The 11,074-nt window shown below is 39.7% G+C and overlaps 1 protein-coding gene across 1 annotated transcript; it reads right to left on the bottom strand.

Annotated features, from left to right (window-relative positions):
• Positions 1-200: 200 nt before the first annotated feature.
• Positions 201-10,330, bottom strand: LOC133773408 (glutathione peroxidase 1-like). Its single transcript, XM_062210768.1, has 2 exons — positions 10,319-10,330; positions 201-573 (listed from the first exon to the last, which is right to left on the bottom strand). Exons 1-2 carry the CDS (start codon positions 10,328-10,330, stop codon positions 214-216), a joined length of 372 nt encoding a protein of 123 aa, XP_062066752.1. The 3' UTR covers positions 201-213.
• Between the last annotated feature and the right edge of the window lie 744 nt (positions 10,331-11,074).

Below are 11,074 nucleotides of genomic sequence, written 5' to 3'. Positions count from 1 at the left end.
TTTTTTTTTTTTTACTGGAACTCAGCATTTTGTTAGTGAAGAAACTCGCCTCAGGCTGGCAGAGGAAAGTCTGGGATGAACAGGACCAATGCCCACCTGGGGGTTTCCCGGACATCGGGCATTCCTCCTATTCAGTTTTCAGGGAACACCCTCATGGATGAAACCCCCAGAGAGCAGCGGGCCACTGGCAAGCAGCCAGGGTAGGGGGGCGCCCTAGGCACTGCCAGACCCTTTGGACAGCAGGGCTTGGATGTCGGGCTCGATGTCGATGGTGGGGAAGTGTCGGCTGTACCTGCGCACCGGGACGCCATCAGGGCTCACGAGGAACTTCTCGAAGTTCCAGGAAACGTCGTTGCGGCACACCGGGGACCAGGTGGTGAACTTGGGGTCGCTCATGAGCGCAGTGGGGTCATCGCTGCGCGCCAGCAGGGCCTCCCGCAGGAAGGTGAAGAGTGAGTGCTCCTTGGCGCCATTCACCTCGCACTTCTGGCAGAGCATGAAGTTGGGCTCAAACCCGCCTCCAGGCCGGATATACTTGAGTGAATTCAGGATCTCCTCATTCTTGGCGCTCTCCTGATGACACAATTGTAAGAAAAGACCAGGGGGGCCGGTGCTATGGCTCACTTGGCTAATCCTCCACCTGCGGCGCCGGCATCCCATATGGGTGCCAGGGTCTAGTCCCGGTTGCTCTTCTTCCAGCCCAGCTCTCTGCTGTGGCCCGGGAAGGCAGTGGAGGATGGCCCAGGTGCTTGGACGCCTGCACCAGCATGGGAGACCAGGAAGAAGCACCTGGCTCCTGGCTTCGGATTGGCATAGCTCTGGCCGTAGTGGCCATTTGGGGCGTGAACCAATGGAAGGAAGACCTTTCTCTCTCATTAACTCTATATGTCAAATAAAAAAAATTGCATCTATGAGATAAATGAAATCTGTTCTCTTCATATTAATAAAAATAAAAAATAAATTATAAAAAGTTACAAAAAATAAGGTCTGCAGTAATAAAAGGATATTAGTAATGCTTAGAGAAATTCTCCTGCCCTGTGCCAAACCTCACCTCTTTTCTTAGGCATTAACTAATTCACTCAAGATAACATTAAATATTAGAACAAGACAGAAGCTAGGAAGCTGAATCGCTAGAACTACATAATCTCCTGAGAAATTAATTTGGTTTCACGCAGTGCTCTTTTGGCAATGTGGATCAAGAAGTGACTACCGCCATTTCACAAAATGCTTTTAATTTCATGTGTCGGTTGATAGTTGAAAGACAAATGGACCTTTGTAAATTCTTCTGACAAAGCTAGAAAATACGGTAATGATTAAATAAGTAGAAGTTAGCATTGTTCTATAATTTCCTGAGCCTTTATCAAAGGATACTGATGCCAGTATAAAATTCTCAATATTCTGATTATTAAATTACTATCAAAAGGTTGTGGCAGGCACAGAATGCTGCCAGCAAGTCTGAGGAAACTAAGGCTTAATACATCTTAGCTCTAGCCTTCTTATTTTCTATGAAATATTTTCTTTCTCCAAGCAGCCCTCTACTTTGAAATGGAAATAAAGTAGAATAGTTTTTTTTCCTATCATGAAATGAACAAGTTCTCATTGACTGCTTTAGCTCCATATGATGTACTTCATTAATGTGGTAATAAAATTTGGGCATGCTTTATTTGTAAAATAATGTAAGTGTATAAGAGTGAAGATCTAAATTCTGTTTGTTATTTTTTAAATAGTGCTTCCCAGTGTATCATTAAACTTTACGTTAACTCAAGCCAGACCATTTCTGCCTTATTGTTCTAATATTGTCTGCTAACTTGTCTTTCCATGTAACAGAATGAATATTTATGATTCTCTACAAATTCTTATGTGATATTCTAACCCCCAATGTTATGGAATCAGAAATCATGCCTTTGGGAGATAATTAGGATGTAGCCTTCATGAATGGAATTAGTGTCCTTATAAGGAGACAGAAGAGAGTACCATCACCCCCTCCACTATGTGAGGTCCCAGTGAGAAGGCACCAGAAAGCTACACACACACCAGAAACCAAGTTTGCCAACACTTTGATCTTGTACTTCCAGCCTGCAGCACTGAGAGAAATAAATTTCTACTGTTTATAATTCATCTGGTCTACAGGATTTTTGTTTTATATATATAACAATGCAAAGAGACTAATACTCTGTGTTTCACTTCCACTTCTCATCTCCCCCTAACCTCCCTCTCTTTTATAAATAGTCATGGCACACAGAATTTTAAAAATTAAATTATATCACTCTTCAAATTAAGACTCTTCAATGTCTTCCTATGATTCTTAGAGTAAACTCTAATCTACTCCTCATCCCAACATGATCTAATCTAGATTGCCATACAGATCCAGTCCCTTCCTGCTTGATCTCATTTCTCACATACTTATTTTGTTCCAGCCATACCGACCTTCTACTGCATTCTTCCTTGAGCTGTTTCATTAGCTTGTTATTTCTGCCTAGAACATTCTTCAGATGCTCATAAGCTTGTTTTTCAAGTCTAAATTTAAATGTGATCTTTGTCAGAGGGGCTTTCTCACCATTCAGTATAAGATACCTCTTTTAGCAGACCATGAATAATTATTTATAATGGAATTCTATTTTTATTTACTGAAAGTTTGCTAGCTATTTATTTTATTTGTTTTATGTTTATCCATACTAGAAGGGTAATTTTGAGTGAATCGATACACAAATGACACATTTAAGCCAAGGATGGGTTCACTCAAAAGTTTTAATTTGTAAGTTAGCATCATATAAATATTCCTGAGTTCTTTGGATTAGGCACTTACATCAGACATGGAAAAATCAGAATAGTAGGGATTGGTAACAAAGTTTATGGAGGAGATGAGAAACCAGCCAAGAATGGTGTGGCAATCTGTACATTAGCAGGTGCAGGAAAATGGTTTCACCTCTAAGACTAAAAGCACAGAGGAAAATATTCACCACATTCAAGTTGCTGGAAGAAGAGGGAAGCTGGCAGCCGCACTTGCTGTCAGGTGGAACTGTGGGGGAATGGCCTATCTAGTGGAAGCTGAGTCACAGGTACACAACACAGAGAGCCCCAAAATGACAGAGATGGGGAAGGCTTGTCTCTTTGTCCTTCCTCAGTGCTTTGTCGGTGCCTTCTAGTAGCCAAACATGCAGGAAGGCAGAGAGCAAAGGAGCTTGGAAAATGTACTTCTTCAGCAAAGAGGGCACAAAGGGCAGGGAATGCACAATATTTAAAGTTATATTGTAAAATTTGTGGTGACAAGAAAGCATATTATTACTGTATTTGACTTGAAATTTTTTTCAGGAATGTTTTGCTATTTTAGTTGTTTCACAGACACTCTACCTGAAGTCTTTTTTTCTTTTTTGCCACATCCATTCTGAAGGATTTACATAATCAGTGTGAGAAAGAGTTTTGAACTAGCACAACTGTAATGTACCATGTTCTCTGGGACCTCATTTACTCTTATTAACCCAGGAGGAATTCTCTGTTAATTTATGTTTAGCTCAAAGTATATCAACCTTTTAAAATATGAGATCACTAGAAAAATACATATTTGTTACTAGAAAGGTAATATATGCTTAATGAAGGAAAGTTATGAGATACATAATACTGGAAAATAAAGGAAAAAATCTTAATCTCACCAGCTACAGGTAATACTCTAACAACTGTAGTGCATATCCTTCTTCTCTGTCACATTTATATAAACATGCTGGTATTCATATATGAGCACATACAAGAATAACATAACTTTTAAAAATGATATTCTGATTGACACAATCCTTAACATTTATCTTCTTCAGTCATTAGTAAATCATAACACATCAATTATTTATTCACAGAATTAATTTTTTCATAGTTTTTTGGTATATGAGTGAATATAGTATTTTGTATCAATAACCATTGTTTAATGTTCAGGTGCTTTCCAACCTTTACTTTTATAAATAATACAAATAAAATATCAGGCATGTTTATCTTTAGTTCCTTATAGGAAATTCCTAGATTTTGAATGTTTTAGTAAATACGTTACATTAATACAAAACTGTAAAGTTTTAATTGCAATTTGCTCTTTATAATTGCCATATGATACTCTTACAATGAATACAAATATATACTTCTCCACATCCACATCAAATGTATATAATCATTAATTTTATATTTTAAGATCTTTTTTTTTGAAAAGTAAGAAATTCTTCCCTACCATAACTCCAGATAATATCAATTGCATTTTGGTGTTAGCTACTTGAGAAAATAGATACACAAACAAGAATTCTCAGTCTCTGCCAAATTTGATTGTGCAATTCTAATAGATACAGCACATAAATCGAAAGATGATATGATCCTATACATAAGGGATTCAAAATATTTCACTAAGGGATTATTAGAACTCATAAGAGAGTTTGGCAAAGTTACAGGATATAAAAGTGACACAAAATCAATTATTTTTATATGCAAAAAGTGCTATGCCTGAGAAAGAACTTGTAGATTCAGTCCCATTCACAATAGTTACAAAAAAATTTAAAATACCTTGGAATAAATTTAAACAAGGATGTGAAGGATCTCTACACTGAAAATTATAAAATATCATAGAAAGAAATAGAAGATATAAAAAAATGGAAAAATATCCCATGTTCATGAACTGGAAGAATTAATATCATCAAAATGTCCATACTACCCAAAGCAGTTTCCAGATTCAATGTGATCTCATTCAAAATATCAAAGACATTCTTCTCAGCTCTGAGAAAAATGAATGACCCTAAAATTCATATGAGATCACAAGACACCCTAAATAGCTAAAGCAACCCCAAACAATAACAATGAAACTGGAGGTATCACAATACCAGATTTCACGACATATTACAGGGCATTTACAATCAAAACAGCCTGGCACTGGCACACTATAGACATGTGGACCAATGGAACAGATTAGAGACCCCAGAAATAAATCCATGCAGGTACAACCAACTAATCTTTAACAACAGAGCTAAAATCACTCCCTGGAGAAAAAATAGGCTCTTCAACAAATGGTGTTGGGAAAATTTGCTCTACACATGCAGAAGTATGAAGCAAGTCTCCTACCTTACACTCTACAAAAATCAACTCACAGTGGATAACAATGAACGAGGGATCTAAATCTAAGATCTGAAACCATCAAATTACTAGAGGAAAACATTGGAGAATCCCTGTAAGACATTGGCATAGGCAATAGATAGACTTCTTGGATAGGATAAGCACAGGCAAAAATAGACAAATGGGATTACATAAAGCTCAGAAGCTTCTGCACAGCAAAGGAAACATTCAACGAAATGAAGAGGTAACCAACAGAATGGGAAAAATTATTTGCAAATTATACATCTGATAAAGGATTAATACCCAGGATATATAAGGAGCTCAAGAAACTCACCAATACCAAAACAAGCAATCCAGTTAAGAAATGGGCTAAGGATATGAACAGATATTTTTTACAGGATAAAAATACAAATGACCAATAGACACATGAAAAGATGTTTAGAATTACTAGCTATCAGGGAAACACAAATGAAAACTTCAACATACACCTGTCAGAATAGCAAGCACAAAGAGAAATTACATATACTGGCTGGGATGTTAGAAAAGGTACACTATTACAATGTTGGTGGTACTATAAACTAGTACAACCATTATGGAAGACAGTATGGGGATTCCTCAGGAATCTAAAAACAGATCTACCATCTGACCCAGCCATTCCACTCGTGGCAATTTATCCAAAGGAAATGAAATCAGCATATGAAAGGACAGAGAATTTTCATGGGGAGTAAGTGCAGAGTGACTCCTGTTGTTGACTTAACAATTGACACTCTTGTTTATGGCATCAGTAATCACCACGATCAGATTCTCTACATAACAATATACAAATTTATTTAATTATTTATTTATTTTTATTTGACAGAGTTAGACAGTGAGAGAGAGAGACAGAAGGGTCTTCCTTCTGTTGGTTCACCCCCCAAATGGCCGCTACGTCCGGAGCTACGCTGATCCGAAGCTAGGAGCCAGGTGCTTCTCTTGGTCTCCCATGGGGTGCAGGGCCCAAGGACTTGGGCCATCCTCCACTGCACTCCCGGGCCACAGCAGAGAGCTAGACTGGAAAAGGAGCAACCGGGACAGAATCTGGTGCCCTGACTGGGACTAGAACCCGGTGTGCCAGCGCCACAGGTGGAGGATTAGCCTATTGAGCCACGGCACTGGCCCTGAAGTTGCTGTTTAAAGTTCTGAAGTTGAGGATGGGATTCCTTCCACTCTAAGATGGGCCAGGTAATTGAATGCTTTTATTTGGGCAATATAAAATACCTGAATTGTTCAGCATAAATGAAGTGGTATTTTCAAACTAATTGAGTATTTCTGGTGGAAATCTGCTCTTCGAATCCCATATTTATATAAGAGGCAGTAAAAAAGGAATACTTTTGAAGTTGTTGGCGACTCTCTTATACAGTGGAGTAACTTCTCTCCTTGGCATCAAGGTGTAGTTTTCTTAATCTTGGAATGAAATGGTTAGCCTACTGAACATATACCAGAGAAGACAGCATTAGTTTCCTTTGTAAAATAGCTGCTCTAAAAGTTCAGTACAGGGGAAGGAACCCAACGATCTTGGAATCTGGCATCTAGCAGTCAGGATTTTTATTGCAGACTAAGGAGAAAATATCTGATTTTGTAACAGGGAGATTTTAAGTGCCTTACTTTAATTAACACTGCAGTTGATTTTATTGCCACTAGGGGGCAGAGGGACTGCTAATTTCTTCTATCTTTTAGAGACAAGCAGTCTGTTTAGCATACCATTTACACTTATTTTATTTCCTTTTCTGGTTGGATATTTTCCTGTTACTTCTGTTGATGTTAAACAGTATCCTTGAAATTGCCAATTTGTAGAGTTTGTTATGGGCGTGTCTGTTGAGACCCACCTGTATTGTCATAGGCATATATTTTCTGTCTGCAAATATTCCTACAGGGAAATATTGTGACAGATGGCTAACTCATGTGAATAGTTCCTGTACAATAGACATGGGTCAGATTATTGGGCAAATGGCTGGTTAATTATTTTGTTGATGACTAGTGACTGCATGTTAAGATTTTTTACAATACAAAATGAGTATTTTTCCTTTACAGAACAGGTACAAGTTGAGGCCTGAGACATATCGTGATCCAGAACAGTTCTTTCAGACATGAAGTCTTTTGCCCCTGGATTTCTGCAGGGAAGTATTGTAATCAGGATAATGGACACATTTGTTAAGTTTCATCTTCAGAAGCAGGCTCTTGCCAAAGAGAATGCTTGGATAAAGCTTAGTAATAGAAAATACTAGTGTGCTCCAAAAATTAAGACACTCTCATGCAAGACTAAGACATTGTCCTGCAGAGATGTAGGAAATAGGTTTTGCTTTAAATTGGTTTTGTCTAGGTCTTTTCTTTCTAAATGAATCTCCTATTGCAGAGACCATATGCTTTCAGAGAGGAGTGAGTTGAACGGGGATCAGGAGGTCTAAGTCTTCAACCATTTCTGTGTAAGATGTACAAGTCTTTCTTACCCTTCAAGAGCCATTACCATGGGGCCTTGGCCACTTCCCCACCCTGTCTCCCTTGCACGTCTTTGACACCATAAGCTTCTAGGTGTTCCTGAGCATCCTGTGTCTATACCTCTGCCTTTCCTCCTCCTCCTCCTCTTCCTCCTCCTCCTCCTCCTCTTCCTCCTCCTCCTCCTCCTCCTTCTTCTTCATTTTTGCATCTCCCTCAAACATTATGTTCTTGAGGTCAGGGTCTGTTTCTTTTATTTTGCTTTCATATTTCATATCAGAGACAGAGAGGGAGAGAGAGGGTCACATCTACAGGTTTACTCCATAGATGCTCACAGCAGCCAATACCTGGCCAGCTAAAAGCCAGGACCCAGGGCTTCAGTCTTGGTCTCCTTGAGGGTGGTAGGGACCCAACTACTTGATCATTAGCAGGAAGCTGGAATTGACTGGAAGAGTCAGGAATGGACCCCAGGTGCTTGGATATGGAGCACGGGCCACACGCCTGCCCCTTCATGCATTTCTCTGTTCTGCAGTGAACAGTTGCTGAATAAAACGTAGTTCAAGTTAGGCTATCATCTTGCATGTCATCTTGGGAGATTTTTAAATAATTCTCTAAGTTTTTCCTTTAAAACCTGGAAATGAGTATAGCGACTAGCTTCACAGAATAGTTTAACACCACATGTAGGGTCCAGAGGGCCATCACACTGTCCTAATGCTTTCGGTGGATGGTTTTTGCCTTCAGCCTTCTATCAGTAGACCTTTCAGAAGTGCGTTCTGCCCCTGCCTCTGCCTCCTCCTACACTGCTGGCTTCTGACTGCATTTTCACTCATGGTCTTAATCTACTACCTTTTTTAATTCATGTTTTATACAGTCTTTCTATGTTTAAGGTGTACAGCATAATTTATTTTTTTTAACTTTTATTTAATAAATGTAAACTTCCAAAGTACAGCTTATGGATTACAGTGGCTTTTTCCCCCTTATAACCTCCTTCCCACCCTCAACCCTCCCATCTCCCACTCCCTCTCCCATTCAATTCACATCAAAATTCATTTTCAATTATCTTTATATACAGATCAATTTAGTATATATTAAGTAAAGATTTCAACAGTTTGCACCCACACAGAAACACAAAGTGTAAAGTACTGTTTGAGTACTAGTTATACATTAATTCACATTGTACAACACATTAAGGACAGAAATCCTACATGAGGAGTAAGTGCACAGTGACTCCTGTTGTTGACTTAACAAATTGACACTCTTATTTATGGCATCAGTAATCACCCTAGGCTCTAGTCATGAGCTGCCAAGGCTATGGAAGCCTTTTGAGTTCCCCGACTCTGATCTTATTTAGACAAGGTCATAGTCAAAGTGGAAGTTCTCTCCTCCCTTCTGAGAAAGGTACCTCCTTCTTTGATGGCCCATTTTTTTCCACTGAGATCTCACTCACAGAGATCTTTATTTAGGTCATTTTTTTTGCCAGAGTTGTACAGCATAATTTAAAAAAATTATTTGTAAGGGAGACTGTGAAGTATTTGTATTTCTATGTCTGTCTTATTCCACTTAGCACAGTGTCTTCCCAGTTCATCCATGTGTCACAAATGGCAGGGTCTCCTTTTTAAAGACTAAATAGTATTCCATTATATATGTACAAAATGACTAAGTAATATGACTTAATACATATTTATGTATATGTGTGTGACATGCATGCTATTATATATATGTATGAATATATATATATAATGGCATATGTGTGCATGTGTGTCACAATTTCTATAGCCATCTCTTGACAGATACTTAGGATGTTTCTCTATCTGGGCTATTGTGAATGATGTTCTAGTGGACATGGAAGTAAAGATTGCAGGATTGCAGTGTCATATGGTGGTTAATTTTATGAGAAAGCTCCATACCATTTTCCATATGGCTGTACCAACATAAATTGGTGTTATAATCCTACCAACAGGGCTTGTTGTAAGGCTCTTACCAACACCTCTCTCTGGTCTTTTTGATAGGAGCTGCTCTCAGAGGTCTGAGATGCTTTCTCATGGTGGTTTTGATTTGTATTTCCTGATGATTAATGATGTGTAACAAGGTTTTGGATAAATGTGCACCTTTTCATTTTTATGTCTTTGGAGAGATGTCTGTTCAGGTTCTTTTCCCATTGTTTGAGTTATTTATTTCAAACTTTCTATTACCAGAACTTTCATAACATTTAATCCATCATTCTCTTAAAATGATGGTTTCTGACTAAAGGTTTACTCATGTTCTAATTTTCTATCTTAAAATACCATATATACATATATAGATATGTGACATACATATATAGATATGTGACATACATAAATGTGTGGTGGTGGTGGCGGTCTGTTTTCAGTGGAGGTGAATATTAAACATTCTGGTTCTTTGTGCAGTTGCCTTGAACTGCATGTGTGTGCCAGTGGCCTGCGCTGAGGGAGCTCCCCCGACCCAGGACGCTTGCTCTGACGGCTCTTGCAGGGGGGAGGCTGGGGAGCCCGGGCAGTGCAGTGCAGTGCAGTCTCTGCTTCAGGAGCAGCCAGAGGAGAGTGAGAGAGAGGCGGGGAGAGACAGCGCTTGTGTTTCAGGGGCACATGGAGCTCTTCTGCACTGTGCACTGTCTTGTTAGTGCTTCTGGATGTTGTACTTTGTGGCTAGACCTGTTGCTTTCAATTTAATGGTTTCTCCAACAAGCGTGTGCGTGTGTGTGTGTGTGTGTGTGTGAACCTCCTGGCCTGTGTTTTGTGTACTCCCTTACCTGTGTCTTCATCGTATCCTTCCTACCTTTCCTCTCATACAGTCTTACTTTGTGTGTGCTTAGGAGCTAGGAGATAGGTAAATAAAATCCAATCACCCTAACATGCAAGGTGTTACGTGTTCCTAAGCGACTGTGTGGCTTTGCCTTTCTCTGCCAAGTTCCAGCCTCTGGCTTTCCTCAGAGGACGTTTTCCCAAAGCTTTACTCGTCCCAGCAGGTTGCTCTGTTCTGGGGGGTCTTTCTGCACCGGAGCTCAGAAGCAGGCTGTCTTCCCCCACTGGGGGAGCCACTGCGGCCTACAGCCTAGGTGGCCATGCTGTTGGAACGGTTGTCATGGCTCTTGTGTCACAGGTTGCCTGACCCTGGTGGCAGTGTAGCAGCTAAGAAAAGATGAGTTCAAACAGTGCACGATGTGTTTGTATCCAGACGGGGGCCCACTTCATATTTGTTCTTTGGTTTTTGTTTTTCTTAATTTAATGAACAAGGTGATGAGACAAGGAATGCAGGCAGCTTTTATATTTCTGTGGAGTTTGAGGTCTGGTTAGGGGCCCATCTGGAAATCGCACAGCCTATAAAATACTGCAGATGTTAACATGGGAGTAGACACTGTGTGTCCTTACTTGAAACCCAGTCCTTAAATTCTGAACCCCAGACCGTCCACCTGCTCTGTGCACTAGTGGATGTCTTTGACTCTTTGAATTGGACAGAATTTCCTCTATGTCTCTGCCTGGTTTCCACAGCTGTCAGGAAGCACTCT

Source organism: Lepus europaeus, chromosome 14, assembly GCF_033115175.1.
Source record: "Lepus europaeus isolate LE1 chromosome 14, mLepTim1.pri, whole genome shotgun sequence".
NCBI lineage: Eukaryota > Metazoa > Chordata > Mammalia > Lagomorpha > Leporidae > Lepus > Lepus europaeus.
The sequence above is the reverse complement of the archived record's forward strand: the minus strand, read 5'-3'. Positions and strand labels throughout refer to the sequence as shown.